The sequence below is a fragment of the Puma concolor genome, chromosome D4, assembly GCF_028749965.1.
Source record: "Puma concolor isolate L17-30 chromosome D4, mPumCon1.1.hap2, whole genome shotgun sequence".
Taxonomy (NCBI): domain Eukaryota; kingdom Metazoa; phylum Chordata; class Mammalia; order Carnivora; family Felidae; genus Puma; species Puma concolor.
Window position 1 is genome coordinate 82,342,738 of NC_141679.1, and position 19,630 is coordinate 82,362,367.

Genomic DNA, 19,630 nt, shown 5'->3' on the forward strand with positions numbered 1-19,630 from the left:
TTTCACTCTTATGTGGATCCTGAGAAACTTAACAGAAGACTATGGGGGAGGGGAAGGGAAAAAAAAAAAAAGAGGTTAGAGAAGGAGGGAGCCAAAACATAAGAGACTCTTAAAAACTGAGAACTGAGGGTTGATGGGGGGTTGGAGGGAGGGGAGGGTGGGTGATGGGTATTGAGGAGGGGACTTGTTGGGATGAGCACTGGGTGTTGTATGGAAACCAATTTGACGATAAATTTCATATTTTAAAAAAAGTTATTTTCACTAGTAAAAACTTCAAAGTTAACAGTTTTTTTTTCTTTTAGTAGTTTTAAGGATGTTGATTCATTGTCTTGTGGTTTGAAATACTTTCAGTGAGAAATTTGCTGTTTTTCTTGACCTTCTTCAAAATGTATTTTTTCCTCTGAGTCTGCTCTCAAGATTTTCTTTTTATCACTGGTTTTCAAGTAATTTGATTATGATATGCTTCATCATAGCTTTTCACATTTTTTAGAAAACCACTTTTTTGAGGTATGATTGTCATACAAAAAGCTGTACATATTTCATGTGTACAAATTGTTGAGGTAAGTATACAATCATGAAATCATCACCACAATCTATGCCATAAACATATCTACCCTAGGGGCGCCTGGGTGGCGCAGTCGGTTAAGCGTCCGACTACAGCCAGGTCACGATCTCGCGGTCCGTGAGTTCGAGCCCCGCGTCGGGCTCTGGGCTGACAGCTCAGAGCCTGGAGCCTGTTTCGGATTCTGTGTCTCCCTCTCTCTCTGCCCCTCCCCCATTCATGCTCTGTCTCTCTCTGTCCCAAAAATAAATAAATGTTGAAAAAAAAATTAAAAAAAAAACACATATCTACCCTAAACAAAATATTATCAAAGTGAACTCAACAATGCATTAAATGGATGATATACCATGATTGAAGTGGGATTTATTACAGGGAAACAAGAATGAGAGAACACCTGCAAATCAATCAATGTGACACACCACATTAATAAAATAGGGGCTAAATATCATATGATCATCTCAATAGATGCGGAAAAAGCATTTGACAAAATTCAACATTAATTTGTGATAAAAATTCTCAATAAAGTGGGTATAGAGAAAATGTACCTCAACATAATAAAGGCAATATTTATAAGCCTACAGCTAACATCATACACAATTGTAAAAAGATGAAAGCTTTTCCTTTAGGACTAGGAACAAGACAAAGATGTCCACTCTCACCACTTTTATGGTATTGAAAGTCCCAGCCAGAGCAATCAGGCAAAGGTAAAGACATTCAGACTGAAAGGGAAAAAGTAAAACTGTCACTATTTGCAGATGGCATGATATTATATATAAAAACCCTAAAGACTCCACCAAATTATTGAACTATTATCTCCATTATTAGAACTAATAAATGAATTCAGTAAGATTGCAAGATATAAAATCAATATACAAAAAAAATATGTTGTGTTTCTATACACTAAAACAAATGATCAAAAAGAGAACATTTTTTTAAATCCCCTTTACAATTGCATCAAAAAGAAAAAAAGTTCTAGGAATAAATTTAAGCAAGAAGGTGAAAGGCTTGTACACTTAAAACCAGGACACTGATGAAAGAAATTTAAGAAGACACAAATAAATGGAAAGATAGTTCATGCTCATGGATTGCAAGAATCAATATTGTTAAAATGTCCATACTAGCCAAGGCAATAATTAGATTCAATGCAGTCCCGATGGCATTTTTCACAGAACTAGAACAAAGAATCCTAAAATTTGTATGGAATCACAAAAGACCTTGAATAGCCAACGCAATCTTGAGAAAGAAGAACAAACCTGGAAGCATGACACCTCCCAATTTCAAACTATGTTACAAAGCTATTGTTGGCATAAAAACAGACACATAGGTCAATGGAACAGAATAGAGAGCCTGGAAACTAACCCAGGCAAATATGGTCAGTTGGTTTATGGCAAAGGAGCCAAGAATAAACAATGGGAAAAGGACAGTGTTTTTAGTAAACAGTGTTGGGAAAACCAGATAGCTACATGCAAAAGAGTGAAACTGGATCTCTATCTTATAGCATACACAAGAACTAACTCAAATAGATTCAAGACTTAAACATAAGATGTGAATCCATAAAACTCCTGGTGGTAAGCTCCTAGACATTGGTCTTGGTGGTGATCTTTTTTGGGTCTGACACTAAAAGTGAAGAAACAAACACAAGAATACACAAGTAGGACTATATCAAACTAAAAAGCATGCGCACAGCAAAGGAGACCATCAACACATTAATAAGGCAACCTACTGAATGGGAGAACATATTTGCAAAGTATACGTCTGATAAGGTGTTAATATCCAAAAATACATTAAGAACTCATACAACTCAATAGCAAAAAAGCAAACAATCCAATTATAAAAAGGGCAGAAGATCTGAATAGATATTTTTTCTAAAGAAGATATTCAGGTGGTCGACAAGTTCATCATTAATCATCAGGAAAATGGAAATCAAAACCACACAAACACAGAAAGGGATGTATTTTATCAGATTATTTGATATGATGATTAATTAGGAAAAAAACCCATAGTTTTTCAGAGTCACTTTGAATCATATCTTTAATAGACTATAGTTCTAGTTACTAATTCAATTGGAATATATTTTTTCTTTCTGAAATCAAAAAATAAAGTATTGAATTAAAGAATAACTCACCTTTTGGTATGGCTATTATCAAAAACACAAAGAATGACAAATATTGGATACAATGTGGACAAAAGGGAACTCTTGTACAATGTTGGTGGGAATGTAAATTAGTGCAGCCACTATGGAACACAGCAGAAAGGTTTCTCAAAAAGCTAAAAATAGAAATACCATATGATCCACCAATTCCACCTCTGGGTATTTATCCAAAGGAAACAACAGCATGAACTTGAAAAGATATCTGCACTCCTATGTTTATTGCAGCATTATTTACAGTTGCCAAGATGTAGAAGCAACCTAAGTGTCCACCAACGGATGAATGTATACACACACACACACACAATGGAAAATATATACATACAATGGAATATTATTCAGTCATAAAAGAAGGAAATTTTGCCATTTGTGACAACATGGATGGAATCTGAGGGTATTATGCTAAGTGCAATAAGTCAGACAAAGAAAGACAAATATTGTATGATCATATGTATACGTGTAACTCCCCCGCTCCCCAAATCCCCAAACCCTGAACTCATAGATAAAGAACAGACTGGTGTCTTGCCAGAGGTGGTGGGTGGGATGTTGGCAAAATGGGTGAAGGAATCAAAAGGTACAAACTTCCAGTTATAAAATAAATAAGCCTGGGAATGTAACATACAGCATGGTGACATAGTTAATAACAATACTGTATTGCATATTTGAAAATTACTAAGACAGTTGATCTTAAATGTTCTCATAACTAGAAAAAAATTATAATTATGTGTGGTGATGAATGTTAACTAGACCTAGTATGGTGATCTTTTTCAGTATATACAAATAACAGTCATCATACTATACATCTGAAACTAACACAATGTTATGTCACTTATATCTCAATAAAACTTTTAAAGATAAAAAGGAAATATACAAATATAAGGAATAAAACAGGAAGCATTATTATAGATGCTCAAATATTGAAAGGATGGTAAGAGTTTCTTATGGACCACTTTGCACTAGGGCATTTGAAGATTTAGATCAAATAAAAAAATCCTTGAGGATGCCATTTATTAAAACTGACAGAAAACATTGAAAATGGGAACACTGATATCTTAAGGGAATTAAGTTTATTATTAAAATGCTTTTCACAAAGAATCTCTAAGCCCAGATGGCTGCACTGGGAAAATTTCCAAATATTTAAAGAGAAAATAACAATAGTGATAGTTTTTAATCGAAATAGAGCATACATCCCAACTTGTTTTATGAGTATAACATCACTTTGATACCAAACCTGGCAAAGGAAAAAAAGGAAAATTACAGACAAACCTCTCTCTTGAACATGGATGCAAATGTCATGAAAAAATATTAGAAAAAGAAATCTAGCGATACATAAAAAGAGTACTATAACATGATCGAGTGGGATGCATTCTAAATATGTAAGAATGATTAAACATTAGGGAAAATAATCAATGTAATTCACCACAAAAACACAAACTATTACAGTTATGTAATTATCTCAACAAATGCAAAAATGTGTTCAATATATTCAGCACCTGTTTGTAATAAAAACCCTTATAAAATAGAACCAAACTTGACAAAGAATATCTATTTAAAAAAACTAAAGAAAACACCGTATTTCATGATAACATGAAATAGCTTAAAAAGCTTTCTTCCAAGATTTTTATGGGACAATAATTAATATTTTTCCTTCTATTTATTCCCAACCAAGGCCTTTGTATTAGCATAAGAAAACTGCTGGTTCAGCATGTAATTCATATTTTAATATTACAATCCTTTACAACATGGTTTTGGTCTGATTCTCAGCCATGGCCACCTATGAATACATGAGATAAAGAGAAAAGTTTCTATTTATGGTGACCTAGAGGCACCCTGATGCTTGTCCTTAAAGCTTTAGTTTTTTTGCTTGTTTTGTGTGTACTAATTCGACAGTCAGCATCAGCTATCCCACCCCATAAACATTGTGACTATTGTTGTCTTAGTGCCTCTGTACCATGGTCACTTGATCCTCTAATGCTTTCCCCTCCATCTCTATTCCATATCCAGCTACAACCAGTGATAATTTGAACATTCAGAATGCTATTGTATCCCAAAGATTAGCAGCCTTCTATCGCCTCTCTTGTCATGAAAGTGATACATTGTTCTTCAAATATATGAGCAACTCCATCCCAGGTCCCAGGATTCTATTTAAAGAGTCTGCATCAAGGGCAAAGCCTGGTATCAATTACTTTATTAGGTAGAGTCCTGTCAGCAAATGATTAGACACTCAGATGATGAGAAGCAGTTACCATCCACAGTTCTGAATAAAATGGTGAACAAGCAAAAGCACTGTTACACATGCCATGAGTGTTCTAACTGAACAAGAGTCCCCTGGAATGAGCTAGTCATTTGTAGAAGAATGTAGGCAAATCGAGCTCTAGCCTGGCAGGGAGGAGGGAATCTTGATTTCAGGTTTCACATGGCTTAACCTGACAGGAAGCCAGAATCCAGAAGTCAAAGAAAAAAAACCGTAAGGTTGAAATAACACCAAGAAATAAGTGAAAAAAACTCTAAAATTTATTGTGTTTGAAAAGTGTAGAAAATGGCCTTTAGAAACATATCAAAAAATTCAGAGAAAAGAAAAAAGAGGTCAGTCATCTTGGTAGCAGTATTATCTAGTTTAACATGAAATGGGAAATCATCCAAAACAACTGAAATAAAGTGAAATGCTCAGAAGGAATTGTTCTAATCCACTGCTTAATTAGTATATGCTATAGAAAATTGATATGTTGAAACCTAGTCCCCAATGTGATGGTATTTGGGGGTGGAGACTTCGGGAGGTGATTAGGTCATAAGGTTGGGGCCCTCATGAATGGGGTTATACAAGTGATCCCAGACAGCACCCTTGCCCCTTCACCATGTGAAGACACAATGAGAAGACAGATGGTTGTCTGTGAAATAGGGAGAAAGCCCAAACTAGATACCCAATATGCCAACCTCCAGAACAATGAGAAATAAATTTCTGTTGCTCATAAGCCACCCAGTCTGTGATATTTTGTTATAGTATCCTGGAAGGACCAAGACAGACACCCTGTGAATTTCCCTCCAGATGCCCGTCAAGTATTCACTGACCTGCTAAAGGGCATCTTGGTTGCTTGTAAATTTTGGCAATTATGACTAAAGCTTCTATAAACATCTGTTCAGGGTTTTGTGTGGATATAAGTTTTCAACTCATTTGAATAAAAAGCAAGGAGTGTGATTGCAAGATCACATGATGGTAACAGTATGTTTAGTTTTATAAGAAACAGCGAAACTGTCTTCCAAAGTGGCTGTATCAGTTTGCACTCTCAGGAGCCATGAATGAGACTTCCTGTTGCTCCACAACCTTGTCAACATTTGGTGTTGTCAGTGTTGGATATTGGCTTAGTGTTTTTCCCCTCTTGTCTATAGGAAGGGAGCTGATATGCCAACTTCAATGGTTATTGTATCCCTTCTATGTGTCCAGACATACATGCTAGACAACTGGGCAAAGAGAATAGTCAACTGAACGTTACTTTCTTTGGTATACCTACACATTTTTGGGGGTAGAGTAAATGAGCCCCATCATATCTGGGGGGAGATATATGTGTTTCAAGATTGATGATTTAGGAAGCTTCTGGACTGAGAGAGCCTTTAGCATGACCTTAGAAAATCATGCACTTTTGAGAGAGAGAGAGAGAGAGAGTATCTGAGGCAGCCATCTCAGCAATTACAGTGCTGGAGGCTATAACCATGAGTTGACATTGAGAATAATAGGGCAAAATGTAGATTTTGTATTATGAGTCAGTTTTCTGTAGATTTAATAAATTCTTTGCTGGAGTCTGAGGTTTCCTCTTCAGATAATAGAAGTTTAATAGAAATATTCCCATTCTAATCAACTATTTTTTAAATCAGGGGCACCTGGGTGGCTCAGTCCATTAAGCATCCAACTTTGGCTCATGATCTCACAGTTGGTGAGTTCGAGCCTGGCATCAGGCTCTGTATTCATGGCTCAGAGCATGGAGCCTGCTTTGGATTTTGTGTCTCCCTCTCTCTTCACTCCTCCCTTGCTCATGCTCTGTGTCTCAAAAATAAATGTTAACAAAAAGAAAACAATTAAAAAATTTTTAAATCATATCTCACCTTCCGGACACCTACTTTGACCACCCTATTTAAATCTGGATTGGAATACTTGGCTGGCTCAGCCAAAAGAGCATGACTCTTGATCTCAGGGTTGTGAGTTCAAGCCCCACAATGGGTGTAGAGATCATTAAACATAAATGAATGAATAAACAAATAAAAAATACATAAATCTGGACTACTTCATGTCTCTTCCTTGCTTTGTTTTACTCCATGACACTTTCCACCAGTTACCGTGTCATGGATTTTGCTGTTGTGTTTTTTGTGTGTTTGTTTTGTTGTGCATTGATTATTTTGTTTTGGTTTTTGTTTGCTTCCTCTCCTTAAATTTAGGCTCTGCCAGATGACGTATTTCTATTTTATTTATTGCTGTGCTCCATAGCCTAGATTGTCACTTTTATGAAATCTTTAATAAATATTTATCAAAAAAAGAACAAATGAATGATTGCATTGATTTAATAATTTCCTCACGCTCAAGTGCTCTGAGATTAAAAAATTATTGGTGATAAACCCTAATACATATGGACATTTACATGTACCAAGAGCTATGAGAAGAACTCTAAATACATTGTTTCATGCAATCCTCACAACAAGCTCATGAGGAAGATACTATTCTAACCCCAATATCCCCACTTCAACACTGAAAGCCTGAATGTTATAGAACTGAATTAAACTGTTCAGGAGCTCACAGTAAGTGGCCGTGTCCAAACTCAGTTCTAGGAGTCTCTTTGTCAAAACCCCATGGAGGTCCGTCGTTCATTCTTCTACCTTCTGAGCGAGGCACAGCCCCTGCCCCACAGAGCTTCTCCAGGTAATTAGGGGGTCTGTGAGCTTCAGAGAAGGCTTGCATAGAAGTCTTGCTCTGTGATATAGGGACAGACCATCACTGTGGATACTTACAATGCCCAGAATGATTTTGGCTCCTCCTGCCAAAGAGAACCACCAAACCAAACAGAAGGGAGCCTAGAGTGTCACCTACATCAGAGACATTGTCCCTAATACTCCAGGGGTTCAGCCCCCCTGGCCCCTGCACAGGTTTCTCCCCAAGAGGCTAAAGGAATTTTTTCAATTAACTTATGATGACTGTTTCTTTATTGAAGATCCTGGGTGTCTTTCTCCCTGTGTTTTATGTCTGCTGTAAAATAAAAACCTCTGCCCACTGTTCTGTTGCTAGTAAATAGACATGCAAGTCTGTGAAGGTCCTCAGACTAGAGAGGGTGCATCTTGTCCTTTGATCTCTGGGTCTCTCGGACTGAAAGTGAGGACTAAGGTAACAGCCCAGAACAGAAGATATTTGAGCTTACTGAGGGGACTGAAGGGGCCAGGATTCTGCCCCTGTAAATAGGTATGTATGTGAATATGAGACTAAGTGCATGTGTTCTGTGTATTTCTATACTTGTGTGTCACTGGCACACACAGAAAATTTCCACCTGGAATGTGCATTAATCAGGCAAGGCTAGAAATCTCCTTTGAGCAATGTATGTACTTTAAAGATTACATCTATGTTATCTGTGTATTTTTTGTGTGATTCTGTGTGTTGTGATTTGAATATCTGTGACTGTCTGGGAGTACCTATGTGTTTGCATCTCAATTATATGTTGTTTGTTAGTTCTTTGTATGATTCTGTGCATTGTGAGTGTTTTTCATATATGACTGTGTGTTCATTTATGAACTTTGTGTGAAATATATTTGTACCTTGATTATTTACATCGAAGGCATGAATCTAGACATGTAGGAGAGAATAACAAATCATCCAACAATATGTGTGTTGGAGTGTGTATGCGTGTGAAGGAGAGAGAGAGATTGACTATAGGTATAGAGGTGTCTTTATTATGAGTTTTACAAACTTGCACCCCTACTAAACTCACCCAGAAGGGATGAAAGAAAAGTGAGGGCTTACAACTCTAACAAAGCAGTGTGTGTGTGTGTGTGTGTGTGTGTGTGTGTGTGTGTGTGTGTGTGTAGGTGTGTGTGTGTGTGTGTGTGTGTGTGTGTGTGTGCATGTGCATGCCTTTGAAAGGAACAGTTTAACTTTCTGGTGTTCCCTTTGATTCAGACCAGAACCCAGCAAAGCACTTTTAAATTGGATCTTCCTTAAGCCCCACTGGGTTCATCAGATTATGTGAGTTGAGTGTTCTGATAATGGACCCATAGCCCTAGATATTTCTCATTCCAGACTTTAGCATTGTCCATATTTAAATTTTGGGAGCAGGGTAGTCTGGGTAAGTGTTCAGGTTCTGGTGTCCTCAGAATCTGGTGGTTGCCACACAACAATTTTGCAACCTGACATTTGATCTGAGGCCAGCAGCCTTAAAAATAAATGAGGATAATAATAGCATTTGCAGGATATCATTTACAACAGTTTTATCCATTTCAGGCACATAGTGAGCACCCAGTAAACAGTAGCCTGCTGTGTAATTATTCCCCCAATGGAGGCTGACTGACTACATTCAGGTAACTCTAAGGCAGGAGAATATGTTGTGACAGTTGTAACAGCAAGCCTGTGCAAGGATCCTCTCTCAAACCTTAGGTTACAGCTTCACTGCTGAGTATAGGTCACAGTGATATTTATACACAGGTGAAGGTTCCCTTCCTACTGGCTTGCCCCTGATGTCTTGGCACCATTCCTGCATCAGGATTTCTGGCTCCCTCTGCAGTCCACCCCAGAGAAGCCAGAGGTCTTGACTCTAGTCCCACCCAGCAACTGTCAATAAGCAGCAAGTCCTCAGTAGGTGAATAAGGTCACCTCCTTCCTCCCAATGTCCTAGTGTCCCTGAGAATCCCCCTGGCCTGGAATAAAAATCTACTACTAGATATGGAGCCCTGTGTGTTAATTCCAGTTTCCTTCTCCAGGAGTGTGGGTATTTGAACTCTATTGGCCACTGTCCCTCACAGCAATGGGAAGTGTCTGCCTGTAGTGACAAGAGCATCCAAAGACTTGCTTCTGAGATCAAGTGCCACCACCACATAGACTACAGAGTGTATGTGTAGAAGTGACTTCACTTCTCATGTTAGGAGGATGGAAGGAAAAAGTCACTGTGCTCTCTCCTTTTCAGACACAATAGATATTGATTGCGTACTATTGACAGTATGTGAAAGGCATTTGTAAGATGTAGGCTGTAGGAACATAGATGGCTGCAGGAATGAGTGATGGCAGGCATCTGAGCTGGTGGTTGAGGTGCTACAGAACACAGAATTCCTCTTTCAAACACTGAAATGTGTCTCAAAGTGTCTCACTGAAATTTGAGCTCAAATTGAGCTCTTCTGCTCAATTACAGAAGGGGAGGGAGAGTATGTTCAATAGCAGCAGAAAATTAAAGAAATGAATAAAGAATGGTGACTCCAGCAGTTCCTGTCCGTGTGACCACGGGCTGGTTTCTTAACATTTCTTAGCTTTAGCACACATGCACATGCACACACATACACTAGATGTAGCAATCACACATATATATGCAATATGTATGTGCAAAAATCCCTTTGTTTTGTCTGGCACATATTAGAATACTTGTTCAATAAGTCGCAGTTACATTAAGATCACTAATGGAAAATAGTCATGTCAATCAGGTCAATATTAATTCTTTTTTTTTTTTTTAATTTTTTTTTTTCAACGTTTATTTATTTTTGGGACAGAGAGAGACAGAGCATGAACGGGGGAGGGGCAGAGAGAGAGGGAGACACAGAATCGGAAACAGGCTCCAGGCTCTGAGCCATCAGCCCAGAGCCTGACGCGGGGCTCAAACTCACGGACCGCGAGATCGTGACCTGGCTGAAGTCGGACGCCTAACCGACTGCGCCACCCAGGCGCCCCAAGGTCAATATTAATTCTAACAGGCATCACCAATCATAGCATCTACTAGCTCTCAGGCCCCAGGACAAATATTCAGATGCTTTACTACATGTGAATACTTGGATCTGAGCCAGTTCGATTTGCTGAAGATAGAAGCAGAGAAATGGACAAATATAGAGGTGGGTGAAGTATAATTTATTTTTCTCAAATTAAATAAAATATGGCAAGCTAAATTCCATTGGGAAATTAACCCCAGGCTTTAGGAGGTGTGCCTGTGCAGTTTCCTTGGGAAGGTGAGAGCTCACACAGGTTAACACAACTTTTAGAGCAGCTACCTGTTTCTTGCTAGTGCCCACCTCACATTTCTGGTATATTGGGTTTCTAAAGATCAACCCAGGATTTATTTGGACACCTACGCTGGAATGAAGATGTCAGATGACATATCTGTGTGTTTACTATATGAAGAACTCTGTTCTAATATTCTAACTCTCACTGAGTCACTTAATTCTTCTGCAAACCTTATGTGTAGGCATGCTATACTTACCCTGCAGAGGTGCGAACTGAGGCTAAGAGAGAGTAAGCTGTGGAGACTAGCTAGAAAGGCATGGGGCCAGAACGTACCAGAAGTCTAGTCACAGATACACTGCTCTGAACCTGTGCTTGAACAGGCTACTCTTTTTAAAAAAAAAAAATTAATGTTTATTTATTTTTGAGAGAGAGAGAGAGACAGTGTGAGCAGTGGAGGGGTAGAGAGAGAGAGAGGGAGACACAGAATCTGAAGCAGGCTCCAGGCTCTGAGCTGTCACCACAGAGCCTGACTCGGGGCTCGAACTCATGAGCTGTGAGATCATGACCTGAGCCGAAGTTGGACACTCAACCAACTAAGCCACCCAGGTGCCCCTGGAACAGGCTACTCTTTAGAATGTGAGTTCTCTTTCTTTTTTCTCCAGGAAATAATATGGTGTCCAACACATTGTTAGATGAAGAAAGAAATTTCCCCTGGCTTACATTGTTGGGAATTTTCTTAGTCATTGGAGCTCTGATGGGAAGGGTGGGGATTCAGGCCATAGCATGTGGGAAATACCCTGAGGAATTCCTCAGTAGAAAGTAAATAACCCTGCTATGATTGCCTGCTATGATTGCCACTATTGCTATTTATCATCTGGAACATTCCCTATATTCCTTCAATCTAAGCAGACAGAAAGCTGCATAAGGAGGGAGAACCAGAGCAGCAAGTCTGAGTTCCTTCTCCTGGGGCTCCCCATCCAGCCAGAGCAACAGGCCATGTTCTTCACCCTGTTCCTGGGCATGTACCTGATCATGGTGCTGGGGAACCTGCTCATCACCCTGCTCATCAGGGTGGACTCTCGCCTCCACACCCCCATGTACTTCTTCCTCAGCCACTTGGCCTTCACTGATGTCTCCTTCTCATCTGTCACCATCCCCAAGATGCTGATAAACATGCATACTTGGGATCAGTCCATCCCCTATGCAAGCTGTGTAACACAGATATATTTTTTCCATATTTTTTGGCTGTATTGATAACCTTCTTCTTGCAGTGATGGCATATGACAGGTACATGGCCATTTGCCATCCTTCACACTACACCACCATCATGAGGGAGAAGCTGTGTATATTTATTCTGGCTGGATCCTGGTTCCCTCTCCTGTACAAGTGCCCTGTCCCACACCATCCTCCTGGCTCAACTGTCCTTTTGTGCTGACAACACCATCTCCCACTTCTTCTGTGAACTTGCTGCCCTGCTTAAACTCTCCTGCTCAGACACTTCCCTCAATGAAGTTTTTATCTTCACTGTTGGGGGATTTGTCATTACCCTGTCATTTATTGGTGCTCTAGTCTCTTATGGTCGCATCGGGGCCACCATCCTGAGATTTCCCTCGATCAAGGGGATATATAAAGCTTTGGCCACCTGTGGCTCCCACCTCTCTGTGGTATTTCTGTTCTGTGGGACAATCATGGTACTGCACTTTTTCCCATCATCAAGCAACTCCAATGACAAAGACATAATTGCTTCAGTGATGTACATAGTGGTCACCCCCATGCTGAACCCCTTCATCTACAGCCTGAGGAACAGAGATATAAAAGGAGCCATGGGGCAACTTCTCAGAAAGGAAATCTTATTCTCCAAAGTGACAGTCCCCTATTCTTGTTCTTATGTCATCCACTGACCCACTGACCCAGAGATCTCCTCAAAAACTGTGTACTCAGGTGACCAATGTTACTTTTTGCTCCATACACCCTCCTTTCAATAGTCCTTCCTATTTGTGATCCCTATACTCCCAGGGGCTATAAGTATGAAATAAAATTTCATAAAGCTCTCCTCTCACTCTTTAAATTCTTCACTTCCAAGCTGAATATTGGAACTGTCAAATGTGTTTTTAAAAATGATTTTAAGTAATCTCTACACCCAAGTAGGACTTGAACTCACAACCCTGAGATCAAGAGTCACACACTCCACTGACTGGGCTAGCCCAGTGCCCCTGAGACAATACTTGTTAAATACAGAGTGAAATGTGTATTTGACATCTTATTTGAGTTACTTTAAAAAAAAATTTTTTTTAACATTTATTTATTTTTGAGAGACAGAGAGAGGCAGAGCATGAGCAGGGGAGAGAGACACACACACAGAATCCGAAGCAGGCTCCAGGCTCTGAGCTGTTTGTTAGCACAGTGCCCGACCTGGGGCTTGAACCCACGAACCACAAGACCATGACCTGAGCCAAAGTCCGACGCTCAACCGAGCCACCCAGGCACCCCTTACTTGAGTCACTTTTAATGTTTATAAAATTGAGTTGCTTTAGCAATTAAGGTGTCATTAAAAATCATTGCATAAAAATTAATGATAGTCTATATTTTAGTTTCCCTACAGAAACTAGTTCCCCAGAGCTATAGAAACATAGCGTAGTTCCTAGTTTTCAGAGCAAGGAAGTTTAAAATGCTTGTCTTCCTAATGAGGTACCTGATTAATAAAGCATTGTATCACAACTTCCTAAACACTCAATAAAATGCAAAGCTTTTAGCTTCTCTCATTAATTCTATTGTGCTCATGGTGGAAAGAACCCAACAGAGATGCGTAAGGCAATCAATGCTCTTAACACAGTTCATGATCCTAAGTCTTTTTCCCTCTACAGGACTCTCCTTGGTGCAATTGTCTCTATTTTTCTTCCTTCTTGTTTGGAAAAATGAGGATTGTTTCTGTCCAAACTGAGACAATTCATTTCTAGTTGAAGCACAGATAAATTTATGCTTGGGATATCACTTATTAAGTAAACTTGTATTCTAGGGTCAACCTAGCTCAGTTGGTTAAGCGTCTGACTTCGGCCCGGGTCATGATCTCGCAGTTCATGAGTTTGAGCCCCGCATCAGGCTCTGTGCTGACAGCTCAGAGCCTGGAGCCTGCTTTGAATTCTGTGTCTCCCTCTTTCTCTGCCCCTCCCCTGATTTCCCTCTGTCTGACTCTCACTCTCTCAAAAATAAATGAACATAAAACATTTTTTAATCAAAAAAATAAATTTGTATTCTATAACTACTTATATTCTAACAAGTCAAATTTTCTCCCTTTGAGGAATTGATGTTATAGAGGGAGGACACTATCAGTCAAAAAAATATGTAAAGCATATATGTTATGAGATAATGAGTTTTATATCACTTAATTATATTAAGTTATATATAAGTTTCTATTATGAGCAAGGTGACAGGGACAAGGAGTGTTGAGGATGGCATAGAAATTTCAAGTAGTCTAGTGTCAGAGTAGGCTTCTGTAAGAAGGAAGGATTTAAGGAAACAGCTTCAGAGGAACAGGAAAAAAAAGTTGCTGTTTTTATCTGAGGGGAGGAACATTTTAGACAGGGGGAGTAGAAACTGCCAAGGGTCTGAGATGGGAGAATGCTTCACATATTGGAGAAACTGAAAGGAGGCTAGATTGACTATCAGGATTGGTAGGAGATAAAGGTTAGAAGTAACAAGGAATCTGTTTGGGTAAGGCCTTGTAGGCAGTTATGGTCTTTGGTCTGACTGTGCATGACTTGAGAAACCAATAGAAAGTCATCAGTAGAGGTTGATCTGTCTTAAGTTCAAGACCTTGTCTTACTTTCACACTTGTCTTCTTCCTATCTAGTCTCAACAAAAAAGCCAGAAAGAGTTTTAAAAGTATCCTTCTGGCTCTTTTGTTGAGACTAGATGGGAAGAAGACAAATGTAAAAGTAGGGAAATTATAATACTGGAATAATATAGACAAGGGATTTAAGTCTCTCATGTCAGGATGGTAGCATTAGAGACCAGGAGAAATGAATGAACTCTGAACAATCTAATAAGTCTCAACTAATTTAAATAGATTTAAATCATACAAAGAGCATTCTCTGACCACAAGGTAATTAAATTAGAAATCAATAACAAGAAGATATCTGAAAATTCTCCAAATATTTGGAAACTCAGTAGCACATTTAAAAATAGCCCATGAATTGAAGAAGAAATAAAAAGTGAAACTATAAAGCTTTAGAATGGAGTTAAAATAAAAACAAAACATACTGAACATGTGACATGCAGCTAAAGCAGTAAAGGGGGAAAAAAAAGAAAGAAAATGGAAACAGACTCATAAATACAGACAAGAAATTGGTGGTAGCTGGAGGCAAAAATTTTGGAAGGATGAGAAAACTAGGGGGAAAAGTTTAAGAGGTAACAACTTCAATTTATAAAATAAATAAATAACAGGGATGAAAATTACAGCATACGGAATACAGTTAATGATACTGTGATATTTATAGTGACGGATGTTAACGACATTTATCATGGTGAGCACTGAGTACTGCACTGAACTGTTGAGTCACTAGTGTTGTACACCTAAATCTAACACTATATGTCAACTATAATTCAGTAATCAAACTTCAAAATAATATAGCAGTAAATGCTTACATAAAAGAAAAAGAATGGCCTTGGGGAATGCATGAAGAGGTGAAGGAGATTAAGAGGTACAAATTTCCAGTTATAAAGTTGAAAACTTATGGGGATGAAAAGTATAGCATAAGGAATATGGTCGATAATATTGTAATAACATTGTATGGTGAGAGTAACTATACATGTCATGATGAGCACTGCATAAGGTATGGAACTGTCAATGCACTGTGTTGTACATCTAAAAATAACATAACATTGTGTGTCACTATACTTCAAGAAAGAAAGATCAAATTAAACACAAAGTAACCAGAAGAAACAATAAACTAATGACAAAATTAATAAAATAGAAAAAGGAAGAATAACAGAAAGATTTAATTAAACAAAAACTTGGTTCTTTTAGAAGAACAATAAAATCAATAAGCCTTTAGCCAGACTAACTGGGAAAGATGAAAGAAAAAGATATGAATTACTGATATGAAGAATGAGAAATGACATCACTACAGATTCTATAGATATTCAAAGAAAAATAAGAGACTGTTATGAATAACTTCGTCAATAAATTTGACAACTGTGATGAGACACACAAATTCCTTGAATCACAAAAAATCCCAAATCTCACAGAAGAAGAAATACATAAGAAATTATGTATTGAAGAAATTGAATTTGTGGTTAGGATGAGCACTGGGTGTTATATGTAAGTGATGAATCACTGTGTTCTACTCTTGAAACCAACACAACATTGTATGTTAACTAACTTGAATTTAAATAAATTAATTTAAAATAAAGAAACTGAATTTTTAGTCACTGCCTAAAAGAATTACAAGCACAGATGGCCTCATGTGTGAATTATACTAAACATTTAAAGAAGAAATAATACCAGTTCTCCACAAGCTCTCCTAGAATACTGTAAAGAAAGGAATTTCCCAAACTATTCTCTGAGGCCAGCATTACTCTGACACCAAATCTGTAAAAATATAAGAAAATCACAGACATCTTTTTGCGTTGGTGCAAAAATCATTACCAATATTTTAATCAGTCAAATCCAACAATATATAAAAAGGCTAAAGCACCTTGGCTAGCTAGGTTTCATTGTAGCAATGTATTTGGTTTAACTTTTATTTTTTTTTTAATTTATTTATTTATTTATTTATTTTTTATTTATATATGAAATTTATTGTCAAATTGGTTTCCATACAACACCCAGTGCTCATCCCAAAAGGTGCCCTCCTCAATACCCATCACCCACCCTCTCCTCCCTCCCACCCCCCATCAACCCTTAGTTTGTTCTCAGTTCTCAACAGTCTCTTATGCTTTGGCTCTCTCCCACTCTAACCTCTTTTTTTTTTTTCCTTCCCCTCCCCCATGGGTTCCTGTTAAGTTTCTCAGGATCCACATAAGAGTGAAACCATATGGTATCTGTCTTTCTCTGTATGGCTTATTTCACTTAGCATCACACTCTCCAGTTCCATCCACGTTGCTACAAAAGGCCATATTTCATTTTTTCTCATTGCCACGTAGTATTCCATTGTGTATATAAACCACAATTTCTTTATCCATTCATCAGTTGATGGACATTTAGGCTCTTTCCATAATTTGGCTATTGTTGAGAGTGCTGCTATGAACATTGGGGTACAAGTGCCCCTATGCATCAGTACTCCTGTGTCCCTTGGATAAATTCCTAGCAGTGCTATTGCTGGGTCATAGGGTAGGTCTATTTTTAATTTTCTGAGGAACCTCCACACTGCTTTCCAGAGCGGCTGCACCAATTTGCATTCCCACCAACAGTGCAAGAGGGTTCCCGTTTCTCCACATCCTCTCCAGCATCTATAGTCTCCTGATTTGTTCATTTTGGCCACTCTGACTGGCGTGAGGTGATACCTGACTGTGGTTTTGATTTGTATTTCCCTGATAAGGAGCGACGCTGAACATCTTTTCATGTGCCTGTTGGCCATCTGGATGTCTTCTTTAGAGAAGTGTCTATTCATGTTTTCTGCCCATTTCTTCACTGGGTTATTTGCTTTTTGGGTGTGGAGTTTGGTGAGCTCTTTATAGATTTTGGATACTAGCCCTTTGTCCGATATGTCATTTGCAAATATCTTTTCCCATTCCGTTGGTTGCCTTTTAGTTTTGTTGGTTGTTTCCTTTGCTGTGCAGAAGCTTTTTATCTTCATAAGGTCCCAGTAATTCACTTTTGTTTTTAATTCCCTTGCCTTTGGGGATGTGTCGAGGAAGAGATTGCTACGGCTGAGGTCAGAGAGGTCTTTTCCTGCTTTCTCCTCTAAGGTTTTGATGGTTTCCTGTCTCACATTCAGGTCCTTTATCCATTTTGAGTTTATTTTTGTGAATGGTGTGAGAAAGTGGTCTAGTTTCAACCTTCTGCATGTTGCTGTCCAGTTCTCCCAGCACCATTTGTTAAAGAGACTGTCTTTTTTCCATTGGATATTCTTTCCTGCTTTGTCAAAGATGAGTTGGCCATACGTTTGTGGGTCTAGTTCTGGGGTTTCTATTCTATTCCATTGGTCTATGTGTCTGTTTTTGTGCCAATACCATGCTGTCTTGATGATGACAGCTTTGTAGTACAGGCTAAAGTCTGGGATTGTGATGCCTCCCGCTTTGGTCTTCTTCTTCAAAATTACTTTGGCTATTCGGGGCCTTTTGTGGTTCCATATGAATTTTAGGATTGCTTGTTCTAGTTTCGAGAAGAATGCTGGTGCAATTTTGATTGGGATTGCATTGAATGTGTAGATAGCTTTGGGTAGTATTGACATTTTGAAAATATTTATTCTTCCAATCCATGAGCAGGGAATGTCTTTCCATTTCTTTAAATCTTCTTCAATTACCTTCATAAGCTTTCTATAGTTTTCAGCATACAGATCCTTTACATCTTTGGTTAGATTTATTCCTAGGTATTTTATGCTTCTTGGTGCAATTGTGAATGGGATCAGTTTCTTTACTTGTCTTTCTGTTGCTTCATTGTTAGTGTATAAGAATGCAACTGATTTCTGTACATTGATTTTGTATCCTGCAACACTGCTGAATTCATGTATCAGTTCTAGCAGACTTTTGGTGGAGTCTATCGGATTTTCCATGTATAATATCATGTCATCTGCAAAAAGCGAAAGCTTGACTTCATCTTTGCCAATTTTGATGCCTTTGATTTCCTTTTGCTGTCTGATTGCTGATGCTAGAACTTCCAGCACTATGTTAAACAACAGCGGTGAGAGTGGGCATCCCTGTCGTGTTCCTGATCTCAGGGAAAAAGCTCTCAGTTTTTCCCCGTTGAGGATGATGTTAGCTGTGGGCTTTTCATAAATGGCTTTTATGATCTTTAAGTATGTTCCTTCTATCCCGACTTTCTCAAGGGTTTTTATTAAGAAAGGGTGCTAGATTTTGTCAAAGGCCTTTTCTGCATCGATTGACAGGATCATATGGTTCTTCTCTTTTTTTTTGTTAATGTGATGTATCACGTTGATTGATTTGCGAATGTTGAACCAGCCCTGCATCCCAGGAATGAATCCCACTTGATCATGTTGAATAATTCTTTTTATATGCCGTTGAATTCGATTTGCTAGTATCTTATTGAGAATTTTTGCATCCATATTCATCAGGGATATTGGCCTGTAGTTCTCTTTTTTTACTGGGTCTCTGTCTGGTTTAGGAATCAAAGTAATACTGGCTTCATAGAATGAGTCTGGAAGTTTTCCTTCCCTTTCTATTTCTTGGAATAGCTTGAGAAGGATAGGTATTATTTCTGCTTTAAACGTCTGGTAGAACTCCCCTGGGAAGCCATCTGGTCCTGGACTCTTATTTGTTGGGAGATTTTTGATAACCGATTCAATTTCTTCGCTGGTTATGGGTCTGTTCAAGCTTTCTATTTCCTCCTGATTGAGTTTTGGAAGAGTGTGGGTGTTTAGGAATTTGTCCATTTCTTCCAGGTTGTCCAATTTGTTGGCATATAATTTTTCATAGTATTCCTTGATAATTGTTTGTATCTCTGAGGGATTGGTTGTAATAATTCCATTTTCATTCATGATTTTATCTATTTGGGTCATCTCCCTTTTCTTTTTGAGAAGCCTGGCTAGAGGTTTGTCAATTTTGTTTATTTTTTCAAAAAACCAACTCT

General features: G+C 38.4%; 1 protein-coding gene across 1 annotated transcript; it reads left to right on the top strand.

Moving 5' to 3' along the window:
- Positions 1–11,715: 11,715 nt before the first annotated feature.
- On the top strand, positions 11,716–19,421 carry LOC112850677 (olfactory receptor 1J4-like). Its single transcript, XM_086683950.1, is given in 4 exon segments — positions 11,716–12,120; positions 12,122–12,253; positions 12,255–12,703; positions 19,319–19,421. Coding segments are annotated over 4 exon segments (1,089 nt in total).
- Positions 19,422–19,630: the final 209 nt, after the last annotated feature.